This window comes from Aethalodelphis obliquidens, unplaced genomic scaffold, assembly GCF_003676395.1.
Source record: "Aethalodelphis obliquidens isolate GAN/ISIS:26980383/991018 unplaced genomic scaffold, ASM367639v1 scaffold10, whole genome shotgun sequence".
NCBI lineage: Eukaryota > Metazoa > Chordata > Mammalia > Artiodactyla > Delphinidae > Aethalodelphis > Aethalodelphis obliquidens.
In genome coordinates, this window is record NW_020837954.1 from 34,495,520 (window position 1) to 34,523,190 (window position 27,671).

General features: G+C 35.0%; 1 protein-coding gene across 3 annotated transcripts in view; it reads left to right on the forward strand.

Annotated features, from left to right (window-relative positions):
- The window catches only part of MNAT1 (MNAT1 component of CDK activating kinase), a 217,268-nt gene that overhangs the window by 111,207 nt on the left and 78,390 nt on the right, over window positions 1-27,671 (forward strand). For 2 of the 3 annotated variants that reach the window (XM_027111419.1, XM_027111417.1), the window contains exon 7: window positions 11,022-11,143. In XM_027111419.1, the coding sequence (XP_026967220.1) occupies window positions 11,022-11,143 (122 nt within the window). Of the gene's footprint in view, window positions 1-11,021; window positions 11,144-21,210; window positions 21,245-27,671 lie in introns of those variants that run through there. The other variant, XM_027111418.1, reaches the window with a different exon arrangement.

Below are 27,671 nucleotides of genomic sequence, written 5' to 3' on the forward strand. Positions count from 1 at the left end.
AGTAAAGAGCCAGAAAAATATGGTGCTGTTCCTAGTGTATTCAAGATGAATCCTCTTTCATATTCTGGAAAAGTCTGTTTTTTGTTTTTTTTTTTGAGAAGGAAAAATTGGGGGAAAAATAGGTGATCTAACTATTAGGCATAGTATTTCAAAAAACAGGAGTGCTCATAAAGGCTGATTTGTGGGAATAAGTCAATGTTAGAATGCTTAAAAAAACCAACCCATAATCATTTTTTATTTTAACTTATATTCTGCTTATTCCAAAACACGCATTCAGAAAGGGAATGGAGTCTGATGATTCTAGTAGAGACTTGGGTATCTGGGAATTAGTGATTGTTTTTTCCACTGGCCGTTTCTTTAGTATATATAGAATCAAGTTATTTTACATTAAATTTGGGGAAAATTATTTTTATTTTCATCATACATTATCAGGTAGTGGTTTATTTCCACTATGGTCATGAAATTGTAGCAGATTGGACCTGGACGAACATCTAGTCCAACCCTTCAGTTTGCCCCTACTCCCTCACTGTTGTTGATGAATATGAAGTTTAGAGAAATAAAATCACCTCAGTTCATTTTAGTTTAGAGGCAGTGTTAGCATAAGTATATAGTTACTTCTTACCATGCAGGGTCTTGTCCCTCATTTGTCTTACGCTGTTTACTGTAAATTTTGAAAGAAATTAGAGAAAGCCATTTCTATGGGGGAAAATGAATTGTACTTACCATGAAATTATGTGCTACCAGGAAGTTGTTACCATGCAGCTGTTGCAGTGATGACAGGCTGATGTCACCCTAGAATGACCAGAGCAGCATAGTATAAAAATTGCTCTGCTTGCTCCTAAAATAAATTGAAAACAACTGAATTACCAAAAGAAATTACCCAGAATCAGTAGCTTGACGGCAGTGCCATGTGTATTTTTTTTTTATTTTTTTTAAAATTTTATTTATTTATTTTTTTCATGTGTATTTTTTAAGTATTCTCTATTCCATTAAAAAACTGTGTGAGTACGCACACAAATACAATTTAAAAAATATGTCCACATCCACATACAGATGCATACATGTGCACAAATAGAAAACACATGTACATATGTGCACACACATTTAAATTACTAGGACGTTTACCGACATAGAAACAGTATTTCAAAAATCATTAATTGATTTTCTGAAAGGTCTCCTGTAGATGTTTTCCCTGGAAATAATCAGTAGAATTGTACTGGTTTAATGCTCTGAGACCAGTGAAATATTCTGGTTTCTAATTCCCTTTAGCAATGTGATACTTTCTATAGCATTTGATAATTTTAACATGTGAGAGGATCCAGTTTTTTAAGAACAGTCACCACTATCATTGTTTTGTTGTTTGTTTGTTTTTATTTTGCATTTAGATGATTCACCAAAATAAAAGTAAAAGGAACAATCTCATTGAAAAGTGATCTACTAGAATATAAGCTTGTTGGTAGCAGGGGCTTGTATCTGTTTTGTTCACTGCTGTACTTTTTAGTTTTTTGGCTATAGTTAGTGTTCAATATTTTGTCTTTTGAATGGTTGTTGATTACAGCAGAATAACCACAATGTTTTGTTGTCTGAAATTTTGTTGAAGTTCTTAAGTGGCTAGAAAGCACATTTCCAGGCTAGGGAAAAAAAACATCTACTGACTTTCTCTAATGAATAAGAAACAGTATTAAAGTGTGGAGAATCTGGAGATGTATTCCTTACGTACTCTTGTAGTACATGTGATTACAAAATTCCAATTGTTTACATGTAGTAAGAGCATTGTAAAATTTATAGAATTTGGAAACCTGACTCTCCATCTTACTGTTTTTCTAATGTTTATACTAATACACCAGATGACTGTTCACATGCCCCTTTGTATTATTCGTTCATTCTACAAAATACCGAGCAGCTCTTTGGTGTCAGGTACTGTGCTGTGAGGCATGGCAGTGAACAACAGGGCCTTGCAGTCTAATGGGGGAGACAGATGTTAACAGATATTTATACACAGAGTTTACCAAGCTTACAGAGTTTATTAGCAAATATAAAAAGAGAGTTCTGAATCTTAAAATTTTGTTAAAGGATTTTCAGAATCATTTAACGCATCACTCTGAATTGCTAGTACTTTATGAATTACAACCTGTTCTGTGGTACTTATCAAAATCATATACTGATTGATTTGGAAGGGTATTTTCATTATTGCTTATTTCTACAACCTGTATATTAATGATTACTAATTAACTTTTCTGTTGCTGTTAAAGTAAGAGTTGTTTTCAGAGTTAACTTTATCTCTTATCAAATGGCTTCCAGAAACCTAGATCATATAATTTTTAATTTGGAATTAAATCCTGCATTTTAGAGTTAGCACAAAAGATAGTTTGTGCTTTTCCTTTACTTGAGGGACACGAATAACGATAATACTTGTGGTGTACTATAGATTATCTAACAGATAAATCGCAGTAAATTGTAAACTTTTTATAGTAGACTTGAAGCTTGCTGAGTAAGACAAGTTAAAGATATATTTCAAATTATTACTTAAAATTACAGCCATGGGCTTCCCTGGTGGTGCAGTGGTTAAGAATCTGCCTGCCAATGCAGGGGACACGGGTTCAAGCCCTGGTCCAGGAAGATCCCACATGCCACAGAGCAACTAAGCCCATGCGCCACAACTACTGAGCCTGTGCTCTAGAGCCGACAAGCCACAACTACTGAACCCACGTGCCACAGCTACTGAAGCCTGTGCGCCTAGAGCCTGTGCTCCGCAACAAGAGAAGCCACCGCAATGAGAAGCCTGTGCACCTCAACAAAGAGTAGCCCCGCTCGCTGCAACTAGAGAAAGCCTGCGCACAGCAACGAAGACCCAACACAGCCAAAAATAAATAAATTAAAAAAAAATTACAGCCATGTATAATTACCTTTGTCAGCATTTGCATTGTTCTTCAAATGTTTTTATGTTTTTCTATATGGAAATGAGCTGAATTTTGGAAACTCTTTCCACAAATGCTTATATTTTTGACAAGCAAATTATTGAAATATAACTTAGGGCTCTAAGGTATACCTTAGAAGAGAAACAGGGGCTCCATTTTGTTACATTCTAGGAGAGTAAAACATTAATTTTACTATTGAATGTAGAGTTTGCCTGCAATTTTCCACCTGAGTGTAGATATTATCTAAGGTTGCATGATTTGCTGTGGCTCTTCTTGCTACATTTTTACCCTCAACGCCTCATTTATTTATTATTTATATGGCAACTACAACAGAAATTGAAAGGGCGTCAGTTTTGTGTTATGGTTTTGAAAGTCAGCAAAATGTAGTTGAATTACTTAATGTGGGTGTTATTCAGGACTCATTACTAGGATCTCACTCCTTATACATTTGTCTCCCTCAAATTTTATTTTTTCTTGTGACTTTGCCCATCATTTTGTTGATGATAATAGCAAAGTTTCTCTTGGGTTTATTTTATATTTTTAGCTGCTTTTACTGAATATTTCTACTTGGATATTTCATATATAGTCAGCAATGTTGATTTGATTTGAACCATCATCTTAAACTCTTTATTTTGTAAACAGCTTTATTGAGGTATAGTTTACTTACTATAAAAAATAACTCATTTTAAATGTATGATTTGGTGATTTTTGTACCTCTGTGTAGTCACTTTGCATTCACACTTCTAGCCCCTAGTGATTATTAATGTACTTTCTGTCTGTAGTTTTACCTTTTCTGGACATTACTTATAAATGGAATCAAACAATATGTAGTCTTTTGCCTAGCTTCTTTTTTTTAGCATAAAATTGTTGAAGTTAATATGTTGTAGCATGTATCAATATTTTATTCCTTTTTGTTGCTAAATAGTATTCAGCATATAAATATTAACTGAATGAATTCATATGCATATTGTATGAATATACTTCATTTTGCTTATCCATTCACCAGTTGATGGACATTTAGATTGTTTCTACTGTTTGGCTACCATGAGTAATGCTGCTGTTCTTATAAAAGTTTTTGGTCGTGTGTTTTCATTTCTTTTGGGTAGATACCTTTGAGTGGAATTACTAAGTCATATAGTAAATTTATTTGTAAATTTAAGAAAAACTGCCAAACTAATTTCAAAGTGGTCGCACCCTTGTACACTCCCACCAGCAACGTTTAAGGGTTGTAATTTCTCTCTGCATCCTCAGTGACACTTTGATTATGGCCGTTGTAGTGAGTGTGAAGTAGTACTTCATTGTAGTTTTAATTTGCATTTTTCTAAAGGTTAATGGTGTTGAGCATCATTTCATGTGCTTATTAGTCCTATGTGTATCTTCTTTGGTGAAATGTCTATTAAAATCTTTGCCCATTTTTAAATTGCAGTTTTTGTTTTTTTTAAAGAATTATTCAGCTATAAGAGTCCTTTGTATATATTCTGGATACAGATTCTGTATAAGGCATGTAATTTGCAAGTATTTTCTCCCAGTCTGTGTTCTATCTTTTTTTAAAAAAATCTTCTCTCCTCAATCTTTCTCTTTCCCAATTACCCTGTTTCTGTTAGTCTTCAGCTCTGTCTGGTTTTCACATTTTAGTATTCAACTCAGCTATTCCAGATTGCTACCAAGTCTTGCAGTTTTAATTATAATCTTTTTTTTTTCCTCTTCCTCTCAGTCACTACTCAAATCTTCAAACCTAATTAAAATAGCTACAAACCTGACCTACTTGATTCTAGGCTCTTCTTTCTTTAGCACTATTGTATTTTCTCGGCTATAAATGCTTAGCTAATTTCTTTTCAGACTAACAAAGATTCCATGATATATTTTTAAACTATTTGTAATGAAAAATTTCAAAAAGAGCAAAGTAGAAAAATCATACAATGAATATTCATATGCCTAATGTCTAGATTCAGTAATCTTTTATTTGCTTCATATATATGTATCTTTTTCTGAACCATTTTCAAGTAAATTGCAGTTACTGTGAAATTTTACCTTTAAATTCTTTAACCTGCATCTCCCTCTGACCTGCCCTGATGTAGGACATTCTTATATGTAACCATAATGCCATAATCACACAAAACAAAATTAATAAAAATTCTCTAATGTAATCTTATACCCAGTCCACATTCAGATTTCATCAGTTGTCCCCCAAATGTCTCATGACTGTTTTCTCCTTTCCTAAATTGTTACTGAGCTAATGACTCTTGTTATATTTATTAAACCTCTTAATTCTTTTAAAATCTAGAACAGCTCATATCTCATGCTACATTTCTTGCTTTTCTTTCTCTTGCCGCTGACTTATTGGAGAGACCAAGCCAGTTGTCATATAGTATGGTTTTTAATTTTTCCCCTATGGTGTTGTTCAGTATGGTCCCTAGTATATTTTTATTATCTTTTTTATGGTTATAAAAATTATACCCATTTTGGCCAATTAGAAAATACTGCATAAAGATAAAAATATAAATCATAATCTCATCACCTAGAGATTACTACAGTTAACATTTTGGTGCTTTTATTATAGCTTTTTTCTTATGCAGATTTAAAAAATAGTTTAGATCATCCTTATTATATACTTACTAGTTTATTAATTTCTCTTTGAACATAATTTTAAATGGCATACATTCTGTTACAATCGAACTCATGTTTACTTAATTTTCCCAATATTGCTGAACATTTATGTTCCTTTTGGTTTTTCAGTTATAAACTGTGATGGTCAGTCTTTTGAATAAAGATTTGATTAGTATATTTCTGTTTTTTCTTATAAATTCTTACAAGTAGAATTATTGGGTTAAGCTATATGAGTACTTTAAATGTTTACTAAATTGTTTTTCATAAAGAAAGCAATTCCATTATTTGCTCTCCTATCGGCAGTGTATGAGAACATCTTTCTCCACACTCTCTTGTCATATTGGGCATCATTCTTTCATTTTATCCTTTATTTGGTAATTTGATGGAGGTTTGTTTCGACATTGTTTTGAATGGTCTGATTTTTTACCATATGAGTTCAAATTAGTCTTGGAATATTTTCTGGCTGTAATGTAAGCTGTGCCATGCTGATTCAGTCTCTTTCGGCCCCCACTTCCCCATATATCCATTCTCTGCCCCTGTTATTTCATATAGTCTCAAGACACACATACTGCTCTAGTGATATTGTTGTCTTCTTTATTGCCTTGCTTTTGTAGACTTTGTCTGCCCTCTGAGGTCTTGCACAAGTTGCACTGTTTCAGTTTTCCACCTTTCATTGATTTTTCCTCTCTTGATTTTTTATAGCCCTCTTCAATCTATACTATATCATTTGGTGCCAAGTCAAATTTAGTTCAGGTGTTGAATATCACTATTGCATCATACAGTGTGACTTCTTTAATCTGAATCCTTCTTTTCCTGATAATTTAGAATAATATCACACTTACTGTTTTGTGTAGAAATATCACTTTCGTTTTCATTTTGCATCCAGAAACTTTTAAACACCGTTTTGCCTCCAGTCACTTAAAAACCCCTAACATTTTCCTCATAGGACTTCTTGTTGAGATAGCTGGTCTCTTGGTGATTTTTTTTTTTAAAATCTTAATTATGTCAGTGATTTGTACTGTAAGTTCTTCCTCAGCTTTAGATTTGAGAAACTTGGCATCTATCTCACACCAGTTTTTGGGGGAAAAGATTGGATATTAGAAGACTAGGTTGTGTATCATTTATGAACTTTATTTTCTCATTCTCATGATAAATAGAATTACCACTGAGTAATGTTTATTTCTCTCTAAATGCTATAATAAAAAAATTTGTCTTTTTGAACCTATGGCATTTTGACCATATCTAAATTATTAGAATTTGTATAGAAATCTAGGACTTACTTATTAATATCAGACTTTTAAATTGAGCAACTGTGATTATATTGTCTAAAAATAGGATATTGATAGGCAGTGTGGTATGGTAGAGCCCACACTGGACAGGAATTAGGAGATAAGACTCTAACTATGTGACCTTAGGAGAAATTTATATTTTGGGGGTCTTAGTTTCTTTATCCATAAAATAAGGAAGTTAGGGGAAAAGAACACAGGCTTTAGAATCTGACACCCTTGGCTTTTAATCCTCAATCCGCCATTACCTACAGTGTGACCTTGCTAAGTCACATATCTAAGCCCCTGTTCCTCATTTGTAAAGTAGGGATGATAGTATTTATCTCATAAAACTATTGTGAATACTAAAGAAATAATGCATTAAATGCCTTTAGACCAGTGCCTGAGTAAATAATGTTAGCTATTATTATTGTATGATCTTTTATGTACCCACAAACTTGCAGACAATACTTTGGATTGGATTATATGACATCATAACTTTTTTTTTTTTGCTGTATGTGGGCCTCTCACTGTTGTGGCCTCTCCCGTTGCGGAGCTCCGGCTCCGGACGCACAGGCTCAACGACCATGGCTCATGGACCTGGCTGCTCAGAGGCATGTGGGATCTTCCTGGACCGGGGCACGAACCCGTGTCCCCTGCATCGGCAGGCGGACTCTTAACCACTGCGCCACCAGGGGAGCCTGACATCATAACTTTTAACTTGGGCATCATGGTTGCTATTTAGGGAATGATTACTTTTAATGTGTTCATTCCCACATTAATGACTTAAGAGAGCCTGTCTTTTTTTTGAATATTATCTTCCTTGGAAAATATTCCAGCTCTTGGAATTATCCATTTTGTATCATCTTTCCTGGGTCTTGCTTTCCAATTTGTAACGTGAAAATGGAGTAATCAAAGTAATCTGCATTACTGTGTTATGGGATAACTAATATAATAGGTGTCCTTTTAAAATTCTTACAGTTTCCTTTATCTTCTTTTTTTTTTTAACCTAAAAATGTGACAGTAATACTGGACTTTTTGTATAATGTGACAGGAGAATATAGTACTTAGTAACTTATGAAGAAGACACTTTGAAACAGGGATGTCAAAATGCCACTCAGAATGTCCTGCTTAGGCAGGCCCCTTCTTAACCTGTGTAATACTCTGTATTCAGATTCATTGTTCAGAAATTGGATTACTGAGAGGTAGTACAAGATTTAGCTTGACAGTTTCAAGTTTATTTAGAAAGGCTCTGAAACATATGGAGGTTAAGGGTTAAAATAATATTAATGGAGTTTTCCATATACCTCACTTTATTTCGTTTTTGATATGTATTATTTCAGCCAGGTAAATGAGCAAATCAGAATATCTAAAACCATTTTAATTTTTTAAATTTTTTTTAAAGACACATTTTTCATTTTCACCAAGAATTTTTATTATTTCAAAAAATTTTTATTTATTTTATTTTTGGCTGCGTTGGGTCTTCTTTGCTGCACACGGGCTTTCGCTAGTTGCGGCAAGTGGGGGCTACTCTTTGTTGAGGTGCGTGGGCTTCTCATTGTGGAGGCTTCTCTTGTTGCGGAGCATGGGCTCTAGGCGGGTGGGCTTCATCTAGTTGTGGCGTGTGGGCTTAGTAGTTGTGGCTCGCAGGCTCTAGAGCACAGGTTCAGTAGTTGTGGTGCACGGGCTTAGTTGTTCTGTGGCATGTGGGATCTTCCCAGACCAGGGCTCGAACCCATGTCCCCTGCACTGGCAGGCAGATTCCTAACCACTGTGCCATCAGGGAAGTCCTGAAACCCATTTTAAAAAATTGTGGTAGGGCTTCCCTGGTGGCGCAGTGGTTGGGAGTCCGCCTGCCGATGCAGGGGACGTGGGTTTGTGCCCCGGTCCGGGAGGATCCCACGTGCCGCGGAGCGGCTGGGCCCGTGAGCCATGGCCACTGAGCCTGCGCGTCCGGAGCCTGTGCTCCCCAACGGGAGAGGCCACAACAGTGAGAGGCCCGCATACCGCAAAAAAAAAAAAAAAAAAAAAAATTGTGGTAAAATATATATTACATAAACATTACCATTTTAACTATTTTGAAGTATGTTCACAGTGTACATCCATCACCACCATCCATCTCCAGGATTTTTTTTATCTTCTCCAATGAAAACTCTGTACTCATTTAAATAGTAGTGCCTCATTCCCTGCCTCCCCACACCCTCTGGCAGTCATCATTCTGCTTTCTGTCTTTATGAATTCGACTACTCTAAGAACCTCATATAATTGGAATCATACAATATTTATCCTTTTGTGACTGGCTTATTTCATTCACTTAGCATAATGTCTCCAAGATTCATCCATGTTTTAGCATGTATCAGATTTCTTTCCTTTTTTGAGACTGAATAATATAGTCCATTGTGTGAATACCCTATTCACTATCCATTGATGGACACAAGGTTACTTTTACCTTTTGGCTATTGTGAGTAATGCTGCTATGAGTAGGGGTGTACAAATATCTGTTCAAGTTCCTCCTTTCACTACTTTTGGGTATATACCCAGAAGTGGAGTTGTTGGCTTATATGGTAATTTTATATTTAATCTTTTAATCTTGTGAGGAATTGCTGTCTGTTTTCCATAGTAGCTGCACCATTTTACATTCCCATCAGCAATGGACATGAGTTCCAATTTCTCCACATCCTTGCCAACACTTGTTATTTTATGTGTTTTTTTGTTTTGGATAATAGCCATCCTAAATAGTTGTGGGTGTTAAGTGCTACAGTTGGGCCCTCTGTATTTGTGGGTTCCACATCCATGGCTTCAAGCAGCCATGAAATTCAGTCTGGGTTTGGTTGAATTCATGGATGCAGAACCCAGGCATGAGGAATCTGGGGATAGGGAGGTCTGACTGTGCTAGCATGCCATTTTCTATAAAGGACTTCTGCATACATGATTTTGGTATCCCTGGGGCAACGTGGAACCAGACCCCTCAGGGATACTGAGGGGCAATTTTATATCCTCATGGTTTTGATTTGCATTTCCCTAATGACTAGTGATGTTAAACATCTTTTTTGGTGCTTGTTGGCCATTTGTACATCTCTGGAGAAATGTCTGTTCAAGTCCTTTGCCCAAGTTTGCTGAAGGAGTTTTGAGGTCACAGTGTCAGAGAAGCTACTAATATGATGGTAAACTAGCTAGGATAATGCTACATGGTATTAAACTTGTTGAAGAGAAGAACCATGAGTCATATGCAAACATCCTCAGTGGTCGTTCCTCACCACCTCAGTTGCACTGTATCACTTTTAATTCATGGTTTTTACCTTTTTTTTTCTTTAAATAAAAGAGAACAAATGTTTTATGTATCCAACTTAGTAATTTAAGTAATGGAAACTAAGGGAGGTAACAAGAGGAATAAATTATAAACCAGAAACATTGGAATTAATAACTGTAAGAACTAGTTTTTATTAAAAAGTTAGGACATAGAGAAGCTGGTGAGAACTATACCAAGAAAAATAACAGAATTAGAGTTAGAATCAGAAAACATGGACTATATAAAAAAATACGGATTTTTCAAAATTAGAATTATGTGCTCAGATTACAATAAATATATAAATCTCAGTGTAATGGTGCTATGTGGCTGAGTGGTATTTTATTTTGTATATTTTTCATCAAGTATGATCTTTTTATTTTATTTATCCAGTAGTTCTTTTCAGAAAAATACATGGATATTCCATTCAACTTAATTTTTAGCATAATATTCCTCATTTTGTGTGTGTGTGTGTAAGTAGACATCAGATACACACATTTGTTAAGTAAGTTTAATTCCATTGTAAAGACTTAAGAGAATAGATATTTATGTGGCAAAACTTTGCAGAGAATAATTTCATTAGTGTCCTTCCTTAACTAAAGCTTTCAACAAAACACAGGTTACCAAAACTGTCACAGTTGTATAATAAAAAAAGAAAAATGTGAGAATAGACTATGCTTATATGTTTCCTGAATTCTACCATTGACATTTAACAGCTATACTCTTTAAGGCTAAATTTTAATTTAATGATGGATTTAGGTTTCTTCCTTTAAATCATGTGTCACTGACTATGTGTTAATTATATAATACAGGTTTCAGTAATGTAATGAATAATGGGTAATATTTTTAATGTGAGGAATTTAGTTCATCTTTAAAATGACTGCAAATAAGTATTAATATGAAAATAATATTAAAAAGTATTATTTTCATTCATTTTTCTAACAGGGTCAACATATTACATTACCACCCATTCAGAAGCTTGAAGAAGCTCTATATGAATATCAACCACTGCAAATAGAGACTTGTGGGCCACAAGTTCCTGAGCTTGAAATGCTAGGAAGACTTGGGTAAGTGTTCAGAAGAACTTCTCATTGAGGAACTGATGTTTAGGACTTGGTTGTTGCCATTTTTAACTTATACTTTAGCATTCTTAGATTTTGAGTTTACAGAACTTTACTCTTTTGTAAGAAATGAATGGTGCTTAATACTAAGTTAATCTGTTATTTTTCCTACGGTCCTATTAGGTCTTTTGAGATTGAGACTGGATTGTATTAGCTCCCTTTTAAGGATGTCATTGGCAGCCAGCCATACTGAAGTAGCTGTTCATTTTCGGCTCACTGTGTATTTTTTTTAGAAATAGGGGCTTAATTTAGTCAGCAGTAAGCCAGTGAAAATAGAGTTGAACTCCTTGCCATGAAAAAGAGTAGATTTACTCAATGTCTGTTCTGTATAGTGAAATTATATTTATGAGAAATGAGCTACAAAATATATTTTGTCAAAGGGTATGATGTAGAGCTGGCTCAGTGGCTCAAAACCTGTAATATATGCATCCATTTTGGAAATGAACTTGGGATTATGGCTTTTGTGAGTGATGGAGATGATCACATTCTGTCTTAGGGGAACAAATGGGTATTTGTGTACTTATGGAAAGTATAGATATAAACTTCGTTGGATGGAGTAAATCATATCTTGATCTGGTGTCTCAATCTAAACTACTGAATGAAAACATAATCTAGAAACAGTTGTTTCTTAACAAAATAAAATAGCACAAAGAGTATAATGTGGATCAGGAAACTTACACAAGCCTATTAGATAGCCTCATCCACCAGAGGGCAGACAGCAGAAGCAAGAAGAACTACAATCCTGCAGCCTGTGGAACAAAAACCACATTCACAGAAAGATAGACAAGATGAAAAGACAGAGGGCTATGTACCAGATGAAGGAACAAGATAAAACCCCAGAAAAACAACTAAATGAAGTGGAGATAGGCAACCTTCCAGAAAAAGAAGTCAGAATAATGATAGTGAAGATGATCCAGGACCTCGGAAAAAGAATGGAGGCAAAGATCGAGAAGATGCAAGAAATGTTTAACAAAGACCTAGAATAATTAAAGAACAAACAAACAGAGATGAACAATACAATAACTGAAATGAAAACTACACTAGAATGAATCAAAGCAGAATAACTGAGGCAGAAGAATGGATAAGTGACCTGGAAGACAGAATGGTGGAATTCACTGCTGTGAAACAGAATAAAGAAAAAAGAATGAAAAGAAATGAAGACAGCCTAAGAGACCTCTGGGACAACATTAAACGCACCAACATTCGCATTATAGGGGTCACAGAAGGAGATGAGAGAGAGAAAGGACCCGAGAAAATATTTGAAGAGATTATAGTCGAAAACTTCCCTAACATGGGAAGGGAAATAGCCACCCAAGTCCAGGAAGTGCAGCGAGTCCCATACAGGATAAATCCAAGGAGAAACACGCCGAGACACATAGTAATCAAATTGGCAAAAATTAAAGACAAAGAAAAATTATTGAAAGCAGCAAGGGAAAAATGACAAATAACATACAAGGGAACTCCCATAAGGTTAACAGCTGATTTCTCAGCAGAAACTCCACAAGCCAGAAGGGAGTAGCATGATATACTTAAAGTGATGAAAGGGAAGAACCTACAACCAAGATTACTCAACCCGGCAAGGATCTCATTCAGATTCGATGGAGAAATCAAAAGCTTTACAGACAAGCAAAAGCTAAGAGAATTCAGCACCACCAAACCAGCTCTACAACAAATTCTAAAGGAACTTCCCTAAGTGGAAAACACAAGAGAAAAAAAGGACCTACAAAAACAAACCCAAAACAATGAAGAAAATGGTCATAGGAGCATACATATCAATAATTACCTTAAACGTGAATGGATTAAATGCTCCAACCAAAAGACACAGGCTTGCTGAATGGATAGAAAAACAAGACCCATATATATATATGCTGTCTACAAGAGACCCACTTCAGACCTAGGGAAACATACAGACTGAAAGTGAGGGGATGGAAAAAGATATTCCATGCAAATGGAAATCAAAAGAAAGCTGGAGTAGCAATACTCATATCACATATAATAGACTTTAAAATAAAGAATGTTACAAAAGACAAGGAAGGACACTACATAATGATCAAGGGATCAATCCAAGAAGAAGATATAACAATTATAAATATATATGCACCCAACATAGGAGCACCTCAATACATGAGGCAACCGCTAACAGCTATAAAAGAGGAAATCGACAGAACATAATAATAGTGAGAGACTTTAACACCTCACTTACACCAATGGACAGATCATCCAAAATAAAAATAAATAAGGAAACAGAAGCTTTAAATGACACAATAGACCATATAGATTTAATTGATATTTACCGAAAACCATCAAAAACCAGCAGATTACAGTTTCTTCTCAAATGCACACAGAACATTCTCCAGGAGAGATCACATCTTGGGTCACAAATCAAGCCTCAGTAAATTTGAGGAAATTGAAATCATATCAAGCATCTTTTCTGACCACAACGCTATGAGATTAGAAATGAATTACAGGGAAAAAAATGTAAAAAACACAAACACATGGAGGCTGAACAATACATTACTAAATAACCAACTGATCACTGAAGAAATCAAAGAGGAATTCAAAAAATACCTAGAGACAAATGACAATAAAAACATGACGATCCAAAACCTATGGGATGCAGCAAAAGCAGTTCTAAGAGGGAAGCTTATAGCTATACAAGCCTACCTCAAGAAGCAAGAAAAATCTGAAACAATCTAACCTTACACCTAAAGGAACTAGAGAAAGAAGAACAACAAAACCCAAAGTTAGCAGAAGGAAAGAAATCATAAAGATCAGAGCAGAAGTAAATGAAATAGAAACAAACAATAGCAATGATCAATAAAACTAAAAGCTGGTTCTTTGAGAAGATAAACAAAATTGATAAACCATTAGCCAGACTCATCAAGGAAAAGAGGGAGAGGACTCAATTCAATAAAATTAGAAATGAAAAAGGAGAAGTTACAACAGACACCGCAGAAATACAAAGCATCCTAAGAGACTACTGCAAGCAACTCTATGCCAACAAAATGGACAACCTGGAAGAAATGGACAAATTCTTAGAAAGGAATAACCTTCCAAGACTGAGCCAGGAAGAAATAGAAAATATGAACAGACCAATCACAAGTAATGAAATTGAAACTGATGAAAAATTTTCCAACAAACAAAAGTCCAGGACCAGATGGCTTCAAAGGTGAATTCTATCAAACATTTAGAGAAGAGCTAACACCTGTCCTCTCAAACTCTTCCAAAAATTGCAGAGGAAGGAATACTCCCAAAGTCATTCTATGAGGCCACTGTCACCGTGATACCAAAACCAGACAAAGATACTACAAAAAAAGAAAATTACAAACCAGTGTCACTTATGAATATAGATGCAACAATCCTCAACAAAATACTAGCAAACAGAATCCAACAACACATTAAAAGGATCATATACCATGATCAAGTGGGATTTATCCCAGGGATGCAAAGATTCTTCAATATACGCAAATCAATCAATGTGATACACCATATTAACAAATTGAAGAATAAAAACCATATGATCATCTCAATAGATGCAGAAAAAGCTTTTGACAAAATTCAACACCCATTTATGATAAAAACTCTTCAGAAAGTGGGCATATAGGGAACCTACCTCAACATAATAAAGGCCATATACAACAAACATCATTCTCAATGGTGAAAAACTGAAAGCATTTCCTCTAAGATCAGGAACGAGACAAGGATGTCCACTCTCATCACTGTTATTCAACATAGTTTTGGAAGTCCTAGCCACAGCAATCAGAGAGGAAAAAGAAATTAAAGGAATACAAATTGGAAAAGAAGTAAAACTGTCACTGTTTGCAGATGACATGACACTATACATAGGGAATCCTAAAGATGCCACCAGAAAACTACTAGAGCTAATCAATGAATTTGGTAAAGTTGCAGGTACAAAATTAATGCACAGAAATCTCTTGCATTCCTCTACACTAATAATGAAAAATCTGAAAGAGAAATTAAGGAAACACTCCCATTTACCATTGCAACAAAATAATAGAATACCTAGGAATAAACCTACCTAGGGAGACAAAAGACCTATATGCAGAAAACTATAAGACACTGCTGAAAGAAATTAAAGATGATACCAACAGATGGAGAGATATACCATGTTCTTGGATTGGAAGAATCAATATTGTGAAAATGACTATACTACCCAAAGCAATCTACAGGTTCAATGCAATCCCTATCAAATTACCCATGGCATTTTTTAATGGAACTAGAACAAAAAAATCTTAACATTCGTATGGAGACACAAAAGACCCCGAATAGCTAAAGCGGTCTTGAGGGAAAAAAAATGGAGCTGGAGGAATCAGACTCCCTGACTTCAGACTATACTACAAAGCTACAGTAATCAAGACAGTATGGTACTGGCACAAAAACAGAAACATAGATCAATGGAACAAGTTAGAAAGCCCAGAGATCAACCCACGCCTCTATGATCAACTAATCTATGACAAAGGAGGCAAGGATATACAATGGAGAAAAGACAGTCTCTTCAGTAAGTGGTACTGGGAAAACTGGACAGCTCCATGTAAAAGAATGAAATTAGAACACTCCCTAACACCATACACAAAAGTAAACTCAAAATGGATTCGAGATCTAAATATATGGCCGGACACTAAAAAACTCTTAGAGGAAAACATAGGAAGAACACTCTTCGACATAAATCACAGCAAGATCTTTTTTGATCCATCTCCTAGAGTAATGGAAATAAAAACAAAAATAAACAAATTGGACCTAATGAAACTTCAAAGCTTTTGCACAGCAAAGGAAACCATAAACAAGACGAAAAGACAACCCTCAGAATGGGAGAAAATATTTGCAAATGAATCAACAGAGAAAGGATTAATCTCCAAAATATATAAACAGCTCATGTAGCTCAATATTAAAGAAAGAAACAACCTAATCCAAAAATGGGCAGAAGACCTAAATAGACATTTCTCCAAAGAAGACATACAGATGGCCAAGAAGCACATGAATAGCTGTTCAACATCACTAATTGTTAGAGAAATGCAAATCAAAAGTACAATGAGGTATCAAACAACAAATGCTGGGGAGGGTGTGGAGAAAGGGAACCCTCTTGCACTGTTGGTGTGAATGTAAATTGTTCTCCACTATGGAGAACAGTATGGAGGTTCCTTAAAAAACTAAAAATAGAATTACCTTATGATCCAGCAATCCCACTACTGGGCATATATCCAGAGAAAACCATAATTCAAGAAGACATATGCACCCCAATATTCATTGCAGCACTGTTTACAATAGCTAGGTCATGGAGGCAACATCGACAGACGAATGGATAAAGAAGCTGTGGTACATATGTACTATGGAATATTACTGAGCCATAAAAGGACCGAAATTGAGTCATTTGTTGAGCTACTGATGGATCTAGAGACTGTCATACGGAGTGAAGTAAGTCAGAAAGAGAAAAACAAATATCGTATATTAACACATGTATGTGGAACCTAGAAAAATGGTACAGATGAACCGGTTTGCAGGACAGAAGTTGAGACACAGACGTAGAAAACATACGTATGCACGACAAGGGGGAAAGCCACGGTGGGGTGGGATGATGGTGTGCTGAATTGGGCGATTGGGATTGACGTGTATAAAATTGATGACTAAGAAGAACCTGCTGTATAAAAAAATAAATAAAATAAAATTTAAAAAATTTTTTAAAAAGACTAAAAAAAAATACAATGTGAAAAGAAAGTAATGGATACAGTGAAACCAAGTAATAAAAAAGTAATTTAAAAAAAGGCCCCAATAGCAAAAATAAGGTAGGTGAAACAGATAATAAACGCTACAGGCATCTTCAAAACCCAAACTGCAATCTTGAACATAAGGTGTAGTATTTTACATATGAATGTGGAGGCTCCAGGTTCAAAATACTGTGAAAATTAGAGATAATTCACTTATCTGCTCTTTGGTAGATCTTAAGATTTTCTGTAGTTTTGTATTCTCTTAAAAGTCCTGCAGCCTCCAAGCATGAAGCCGTGGGGAAGTGAAAAAAAACCTAAAACCCCTTTTGAGTTTTAGATAACAAATATATCAAATAATTGGCCTGGATGTTAAAATTGAAGCTTGAAAAGACAGACAATATTGGGTTTTATGTAAAAAGGTATAAGTGATATAGACATTGATTTCTTATTTCTTACTGGGTTAGCAGGGGCCAGAATTCTGTATCTTTCAAATAAATTTGTTACAATCTTTACTTTTAATATTAGTGAGGACAGAGTGTTGAAAGTACTCCTCTGTTACAGTTGGTTTTTCTAATAATTTTGTCATTAAAATTACATTTGAGGGCTTCCCTGGTGGCACAGTGGTTAAGAATCCACCTGCCAATGCAGGGGACACAGGTTCGAGTCCTGATCCGGGAAGATCCCATGGAGCAACTAAGTCTGTGCACCACAACTACTGAGTTTGTGCTCTAGAGCCTGCGAGCCATAACTACTGAAGCCTGTGCGCCCAGAGCCCATGCTGCTCCATAGCAAGAGAACCCACCGCAGTGAAAGCCCGTGCACTGCAATGAAGAGTAGCCTCCACTTGCCACAACTAGAGAAAGCCCACTCACAGCAACGAAGACCCAACACAGCCAAAAATAAAGAAATAAAATAAATAAATTTGTTTAAAAAATTACATTTGAAAGGTTATGGAAATGGCCATGAATAATAAGAACACAAAAATAAACTGTACAACTGTTAGTACAAAGGATAGGAAGAGGGAAAAACTTGGCTGTTGTACTGTTCCTACACTATGCATGAAGAGGTATAATAGTATTTGGAGATATTTAGTATAAATCCTAGAGCAACAACTAAAAATGTAAAACAAAGAGGGACAGACAGTAAGCAAGTAACAGAGTAAATAATGAGATCCTTAAAAATACTCCATTAGTGAAAAGGAGGGCAGGAAAAGGGAGGCAAAAAATGAAGAAATGGTATAATTAGGAAAGAAATAGCATGGTGGTAGATTTAATGTTAACTATATCAGTAATTACATTGTTCTAAACAAGCACTATCCAATAAAGCTTTCTGAAATGGGAATTCTATGTCTGTGCTGTTCAGTATAGTAGCCACCAGTTGCATGCTTCTCCTGAGCATTTGAATATGCCTAGTGTAACTGAGAATTGTATATTAAATTTTATTCAGTTTAATTTAAATAACCACATATGGTTAGTGGCTTCCATGTTTGACAGAACAGGTCTAAATACTCCAAATAATAGGCAGAAATTGCCAGATTGGATTAAAAAAGCAAGATTTTACTGTATATTTTCTATAATAACGTGACATTATATATGAAGATATAGTTTCTCTGAGCTTTAAAAGTTTCTCTGAAATCTTGGGACTATAATTTGTTTTTATTTTGTAAATAACTCAGCCAGTATCTTTTCACAGATTTCTTCTGCCCCATTTTCTCTATGTTTTCATTCTGAGACTCTGATTTCACATAGGTAAGACCTTCTGATGTTGTTTTACAGTTCTTCGATGCTCTATTTTGTGTTTTTCAATCTTGAGTTTTGTGTTTCATAAGTTTGGATGATTCTTCTTGTCCTTTCCTTACAGTTCACTTATTCTTCTTCTATGTCCCTTTTGCTGATAAGCTCATCAAAGGAACTCTTTCTGATATTGCAGTTGTCATTTCTAGCATTTCCATTTCACTCCTTTTTGTAATTTCCATCTTTTTGTTGAAATTCCCTCTCAATTTTCACATATTATCCACTTTTTCCACTAGATCCTTCAGCTTAGTAATCATGTTATTTTCAGGTGCCTCTTTGATTTGTTCTAACATTTGTTCTAACATTGTTCTAACATCTCTGGGTCTGATTCTATTGACTATTTTATACCTTAATAGTAGATTTGTTTTTCCTGCTTTCTTGTGTTTATTGTAATTTTCTTTGAATATTGTACAACAGAACAGTAGAGACTGAGATAAATAATATTTATGGCCAGCAATATTTATGTCCCTTTTTCTGTTAGGCCATTAGTGTAAGGAGTTGAGTATCAAGTCTGTAGTTTGATCTCAGTTTGGTTGTTGTTGCTCTATCACAGGCTTCAGATTCTTCCAGCCAGGACCTGTTGCCACTTTGTACCTAGTATGAGGCCTGGAGTGCTGGAGGGTTTTTCTTAGTCTTCTTGCTCCACCCTCAGCTTTCAGCAGACTCTGCAAGCTTGAGCCAGAAAGGGGTTCTCTCTCTCAGTGTCCCTCCTCAGCGATAGGCTCCTCTTGCTTTTTACTTGGAATGAGTCTTGTGGTAGGAGCAAGGGGGTTTCTTAGTTGTCCTGTTCTGATTTTTGTTTCAGGAGGTCTGTGTGCCAGAGCCTCAGAGTGGTGCTTTCTCAGTGTACCTTTCTCTTCCCCAGAGGCAAACAACTTCTGTCTCCTATTTCAGGATGCAGTTGAGTTTGCTATCCTCTCCCAACCCCACAGGTAAGCTCTGCCTTGTGATGGTGGGGATGGGAAGTCTTGGGTATAAGACAGTTTCCTGCCCTTCTTTCAACCTCTGCTTCGCATCATTATGTTAGTTTAGGTAAGAGTGGTTTTCCTGCCTTTCCTCAGTGATTGAAGGCTTTATTCTGTGTCAGTACAGGGTTGGGGAGGGTGGCAGTAGGTTTTTTTACTCCTCCTCTAGTGGCACCCAACCTTTGCCCTACCCCAGCAGCTGAGTCTTGGCTGTTTTTTTAATAGTTCATTTCCTCGTGCATGTTCAATTTTTTCTGATTTTTACTTGGTCTACTCAATGGAATATCCTCCTCATCTTCCTCTTTTAATCTGCTGTGGTGGTGGTTCTGCTGTATATTTGTATGTTAATATTTATCTAACCCTGTTAGAAGTCTCTGTAAAATAGAGTAGCTTGATTGTTTTCTTTTTTTCTTGTTTTGAGTAAAATTTTAAAATTGAATAAGCTTTGGCAACACTTTTGATTGTTTGGAGCCCTTTTTGTTTTACTTCTGTCTTTACTATTGTGGTTTGAATTTTAAAATGTAGGGTAGGGCTTCCCTGGTGGCACAGTGGTTAAGAATCCACCTGCCAGTGCAGGAGACATGGGTTTGAGCCCTGGTCCGGAAGATCCCACATGCCGCGGAATAACTAAGTCCGTGTGCCACAGCTACTGAGCCTGTGCTCTAGAGCCCGCAAGCCACAACTACTGAGCCTGTGTGCCACAGCTACTGAGCCCGCGAGCCACAACTCCTGAAGCCCGTGCACCTAGAGCCCGTGCTCCGCAACGAGAAGCCACTGCAATGAGAAGCCTGCGCACTGCAACGAAGAGTAGCCCCCGCTCACCGCAACTAGAGAAGGCCCACACACAGCAATGAAGACCCAATGCAGCCAAAAATAAATAAATAAGTAAATAAGTAAATAAGTAAGTAAATTTATAAAAAAAAAATGTAGGGTAAGCACAATTTACATAAGGTATAACTATAGTGTTTGTACTTTTCCCAAGTTTTTCATATCTAAAATCTTATTTGATCCTAAATAAAGGATACTGGATCATGGTTTTATTTAGTTTAGTTTTAGTGGTTGGGGGGCTTTCATTAATTATTGACTATTTAAAATATAGTTAGTTCCAGAATTCTAGAAGTATACTTTTGTCTTTCTCAAAGACTGTACAATATATTCTGTATCCACAACATTTAAGAAGACAAATTGTTCTGATTATGAGTTTGTATGTATTTCAAGCAATGGACCTTGATTATAAGTTTCTTTTAGCTTCTGTGGCTAAGTAGGGGAAGAATTTCTAGGTCATCCATAGTGATGTCAGAATTGCTAAAGAAACATTGACTTCTTCTTGATGTAGAAGTATCTACCAAAATAGAATGTGTCTCACACCTTCCTTCTCATCAGCCTTGTATCTTAAGAAAGGGATTGAATTCTTTTTTTCAAATAATATTTTATTTATTTGTTTATTTTGTTGCCTGGGTCTTAGTTGCGGTAGGTGGGCTCCCCAGCTGTGGCATGTGAACTCCTAGTTGCGGCGTGCATGTGAGATCCAGTTCCCTGACCAGGGATTGAACCTGGGCCCCCTGCATTGGGAGTGCAGAGTCTTAACCACTGTGCCATAAGGGAAATTCTGTAAGGGATTGAATTCTACACAGTTTCTTTTTGGGAGCCAGGATGAATTAGCTCAGGTGGTCTCTTTGGTGACATGTTATGACTTCATACTTAAACATTTGCCAAAATAAATCCTAAATAGATTTCTTACTTTGCTAGTTCATTTTCTTTTCTGGAATTATTATTTGAAGCTATATTGCTTTCTTCCTTTTTAGAAATTATTTTAGATTTAAAAATGTATTTTTACATAATCTAATTTTCAGAAACATATAGAAAGAAACTGAAGAAGTTACTCTGTGAAGTGACTTTTCAAAGAATAATTTGGTATCTACAAAGGTGCTACTCTTAAGGTACAGGAATATAAACTTTAGTTGACTTAAGGTATAGTAGTTACACATCTGTTCTAAGGGTTGTCCATATTTTTGTTAGAAGATTACATCTAATAAGCCCCAGTTAATCTTTTTACAACGGGCTCTCCTCCTTCCCATAAAACTCTAGCTTCTACTCCTCTCTCTTTTCTTTTCCTGTTACAACAAATTTTCCATTTTGTGTTATTTTATCCTACAGAGGAAACAAGTTCAGTTTCTCTAGAGGCAAATAGAGAATACATTACCTTATTTCCATTTTCTTATATTTGCTTTGAAATCTGTATGAAATGAAGAAGTTAAGAATACTACACTTTGTAGCTTCACTTTAGTTGGTGCAAAACTATGAATGCAGGCACTTTCAAAATAATTTTAATTATATATTTTTGGGAGTATGTGGCATAAGGTCTTAGGAGGCATTGTGTCTCCAAAGAACTACTTTTTTGTCCTCATGGATAACTTAGATAAAGGACAAAATCAGAAGTACATTGCCATGAGATTTTAGGTGATTTTTACTGGAATCTTTTCTAAAGTTAGTTAAACTTTAGAAGTAGATGAAGAATGAATGAGAATTTCTCATTCAGGAGGGTATTATGAATATATAATTATAGTTCGAATTGCACTGGCAGTACTTTTCTGGTTTGCTCAAGGAAATACGTAAACATGTTTTATTAACTCTGTGCCAGTGGGAGCAAGCATTGGGAAAACTTAACTGCTAATTGAAATTCCCCAGACTGCAGCTTTAGTGGTTAGTTTAGTAAAGTCTCATTGATTGGCACTGTGAGAGTGTCTTTTTAATAACCAACTGGCTTTCTAGTTAATATTTTACTACTTCCCACCCAAAGAAAAGTATTTCCCTTAACTAATATAAATTACAAGGATTATCAATTTTATTCATCAATTTCAAATTATTTAGTCAAATATCACTACTGTTTTAAAAATATGTGATTTATTTAATATGAACTTTTCATTCATGAACCTATTCCAGAAATAAGGAACAACTGTTATAAGCTATAATCTTTAAGATGTATATTTTTCACTTTTACTTATTTGTGAATTTAAATGAAACCATTTGCTACCAGATTTCTGTAGAATAAAATTTTAATCTTCATTTCTGTAGAACATTTTTGTATGTTTCTTTGTGGTAGAGTGTCGTAGCCAAGTGCACACATTCATTTCTGTCTCTTCTGTTAACATAACTGATGTAAGTCCTGTGCTATCAACTATGAGAGCTTTAAAAAATAGACTTAAACTGTGATAGTTTACTATCTAGAGTCCTTCCTAACCAGTTGATAAGATTATTTAGCTATTATTATGAAATCACTTGTGAAAAAAATTGTGGTTGTAATAATAGTAGAACCTGATGATAATTAGAAGGTTTCTTATTTGATCTTCATCAGTACCTATCAATTTTGTTTTCTTGTGTGGCTGTAGACTACACTGATAAAAATCAAATTGCTGAACAGAAGTAACTGACCTGTTACGAATCCATTACTGTCATTGGCAAAACAATTAAAATGTTCATTCTTGAGGGAATAGGATAAGATATAGTTCCCCTAAAATAGAAGATCCACCTTCACAGTAACCCTGGAGATTCTTTCCCTCCCTCCCTTCCTTCATTCCATTAGTTTTAGGTGTACAGCAAAGTGATTCAGTTATATATAAGTTTTTTTCAGATTATTTTCCATTATAGGTTATTATAAGATATCAAATATAATTCCCTGTGCTGTAGAGTAAATCCTTGTTGCTTATCCATTTTATGTATAGTAGTTTGTGCCTGTTAATCCCATATTCCTAATTTATCCTTCCCCCCCTCTTTCCCCTTTGGTAACCATAAGTATGTTTCCTATGTCTGTGAGTCTGTTTCTGTTTTGTCTATGGATTCATTTGTATTATTTTTTAGATTCCATATATAAGTAATGTCATATAATATTTGTCTTTGTCTGACTTATTTCACCTTAGCATGATATTCTCTAGGTCCGTCCATGTTGCTGCAAATGGCAATATTTCATTCTTTTTTATGGCTGAGTAATATTCCATTGTGTGTGTGGATAGATCCTTAGGAGTGGGATTGCTGGATCATATGGTAGCTCTATTTTTAGGTTTTTAAGGAACGTCCATATTATTTTCCATGGTGGCTGCACCAACTTACATTCCAACCAACAGTGTAGGAGGGTTCCCTTTTCTCCACACCCTCTCCAGCATTTATTATTTGTAGACTTTTCTGATGATAGTCATTCTGGCCTGTGTGAGATGATACCTCATTGTGGTTTTGATTTGCATTTCTCTAATAATTAGCAATGTTGAGCATCTTTTCATGTGACTGTTGGCCATCCATATGTCTTTGGAGAAATGTCTCTTTAGGTCTTCTGTCTATTTTTTGATTAGGTTGTTTGTTTTTTTGATAATGAGTTGTGTGAGCTGTTTGTATATTTTGGATATTAACCCCTTTTTAGTTGCATCATTTGCAAATATTTTTCCCATTCTGTAGGTTGTCTTTTGTTTTGTTTATGGTTTCCTTTACTGTGCAAAAGCTTTTAAGTTTGATTACATCCCATTTGTTTATTTTTGCTTATTTCTTTTGCTTTGGGAGACTGATCTAAGAAAATACTGCTATGATTTGTGTCAATAATGTTTTGTCTATGTTCTCTTCTAGGATTTTTATGGTGTCATGTCTTACATTTAGGTCTTTAAACCATTTTGAGTTTATTTTTGTATATAGTTTGAGGGAGTGTTATAATCTCATTGATTTACATTTAGCTGTCTAGGTTTCCCAACACCACTCACTTAAGAGACTGTCTTTTCTCCATTGTATATTCTTGACATTTTTGTTGCAGATTAATTGGCCATAGGTGTGTGGGCTTATTTCTGGGCCCTCTATTCTGTTCCATTGATCTATATGTCTGGTTTTGTGCCAATACCATGCTGTTTTGATTACTGTAGCTTTGTAGTATTTTCTGAAGTCTGGAAGGTTTATACCAACCCTGGAGATACTTTTTGTGATCATTCTTTTGCTCTTAAAAATTGATAAATTGGAACTTTATATGTCAAGAATTTGAGATGAGGTATGAAACATATTCTAAAAAATTTTTTGTTATAACACTCTCTTAGTCTCCCTCCTTAAGTCTTCCTCATTTTTGCCAGAGAAAACTTTCTAATATATCAATCTGGGCATGTCTCTCTATTATTAATATTCTTCAGTGGCTCATCATTATCTACATAATCTGTCCCCTATCTACATTTGTAGCCATATGTCCTGGTCCTCTCATACTTGGTGTTTCTTAAGAACCTCATGGTGTCTCACAAATTTTTGTGCCATTGCATGTGCTGTTCCATTTCCTTAGGAGGCACCTTTATAATAGTGGCACAGTCCCCTCAGTAATTTCTTTCCCTCTTTTCCTCCCTATGCATGAATTGTCTGTTTATGCCCCTTATTCCCTTTCTATTGGAGTAGCATTTTTCCTTATTTATATGTCAGCCATATAGTAAGACTATTAACCTTTGATATCTTATGTTTTTCTTTTTTGACTTTTTATGGCCATGATTGACTTTGTGCCTATTTTTGTTTTAATTGAAATGTAGTTGATTTACAATATTATATTAGTTTCAGGTTACAGCATAGTGATTCAGTATTTTTATAGACTATATTCCCTTTAAGGTTATTACAAAATAATGGCTATGTTTCCCTTTGCTGTACAGTATATCCTTGTTCCTTTTCTATTTTATACACAGTAGCTTGCATCTCTTAATCCCATACCCCTATCTTGCCCCTCCCTCTTCCCTCTCCCTATTCGTAACCACTAGTTTGTTTTCTATATCTGTGAGTCTGTTTCTGTTTTGTTATGTACATTTATTTGTTTTATTTTTTAGATTCCAAAGCTCTGTTAATAACAGCTTTTGTCTTTCTCTGTCTGACTTATTTCACTAAGCATAATACTCTCTAGGTTCATCCACGTTGTTGCAAATGGCAGGATTTCATTCTTTTTTATGGTTGAGTAACATTCCAGTGTGTGTGTGTGTGCTTTATGTGAAGTAGGTTTAATCTTTGAGCAGTAAAATATATTAATGACGTCCAGCTAATTTTCCATTGCTCTTCTACTTAAGAAGTCCTAAACCAACACAAAACTTTATATATATTTATTTATATTCTAATTTTTAGGTAGCTTTGATATTTACATGTAATCACTTAATCCATCTGGAATTTATGTAAGGAGCTATAAAAGAATCTTTACTCTGTTTTTTTCAACTAGTAAATCAGTTGGCCCAGAATAATTTATTCAGTAGTCCTTCTTTTTTCCATTCATGTTTTAGATTAACATACTAGGGCTTTGGTCCACTGACCTTTCTTTTCCAATAATCTTTGTTTCCATTTTTTAACCATATCACATTATTATTCATTTAAATTCATGATATGTTTTAGTATTAAGTTGTATATTTATTTTCTATTGCTGTGTATCAAATTACCACAGATTTAAGTGGCTTAAAACAACATCCATTTTATCTCATTTATTATCAGTGTCTGTGGATTATGAGTCTGGGCATGGGTTACTTGGATCGTATACGCAGATTGCATGTGGCTGTGATCAAAGTGTCAGCAGGTGCTGTGGGTCCATGTAAGCGAGGTCTGGGGGGCTGTCTTTCAAGCTCATTCATATTATTGGTAGAAGTAGGTTTCTTGCCAGTGTAGAACTCACAGTGGCTTCCATCTTCTTCAGTGCTAACAGGAGAAAATCTCTTCCTTTTTTAAGGGGTCCTACTTGTTTAAGTTTGGCCCACTTAGATAATTTCCCTTTTTATTAACTTATAATCAACCAATTCGAGATCTAAATTACGTTTGCAAAATCCGTCTTGTGATATAATGTAAGGATTGAAATCCATCATATCCATGGGGACAAAATCATGCAGGGCTGCACACAAGGGGGTGGGAATCTTGGGGGCCATCCCAGAATTCTGCCTACCAGAGTGGGGCAAGTCTTCCTTTGCTACTTATCTTTTTCAAAGTGTTCTTAGCATTTTTATACATATGTTCTTCCAAGTAAACTTTGTTGGCCAAAGCAACAAAGCACCCTACAGTTCTTTCAAGTTTTCTGTACGTTTGAAAATTTTCATTATAGAATATTATGAAACAAGTAATCAAACAAAGCGAACCAAAACACCTTAACAACTAAGGCACGGCCATCCCTATTACCCACTAGATACAACCAGACACCCCTTTTTTGGGTATTTTATTTGGAATTGCTTTAAACTTATAAACTGATACGGAAAGAGTAGACTTTTAAAATTTATTAAGTTTTCATATATCTGACACATTTCTTGGAAATTAATGTTTGTTACATCTTACTTATGATGCTGTTATAAAATTGTTTTCATTATGCTTTCTTACTGGTTCTTGGTTAAATATATTTTCATTTTGTATATAGCTGTTTTACTGATAATTTTGTTTTTTAAGGTGACTATCTGGGGTTTTATCTGGAAGCCAGTCACCTGAAAAAACAATTTTTTACTTTTAAATGCTCTGTCTCTGATTTCAGTTTCATATTTTATTGCATTTGGCTAGAACTTCTTAACTTGGTGTTATACAGTTTTGATAATTGCAGTTTCTTGTGTCTCATTTTTTTGTTGTTGTTGAATCCTTCAAGTGTTTCATCATTAAGTATCATGTTGGTTGATTAAGTGATTTTTCTTTTATGTTGAAGTATTTTTTTAAAATCATGTTGTAGAATTTCTATTTTTTGGTCAAAGTCTTTACCTATTGACTTATTATACATGGATTGTCTAAGAATGGAGAAAAGGTGTTTGTTTTGTTTTATGTTTGTTTTGAATCCTGTACACTTAAGTTTATACATTAGTTTTGGAAAAATTCTTGGACACCAGAAAATCAAAGAATACGGAGAAGTACAAAACTCACAAAAATTGCAATATGTATGTGTATATAATATATGATATATACTTTGTTGTAATTATGAAAGTATTACTAAATTAACTTTTTTTATAGCTATGACAGCAAAATGTCTTTAGTATCTGTTTTTGCTGGCATT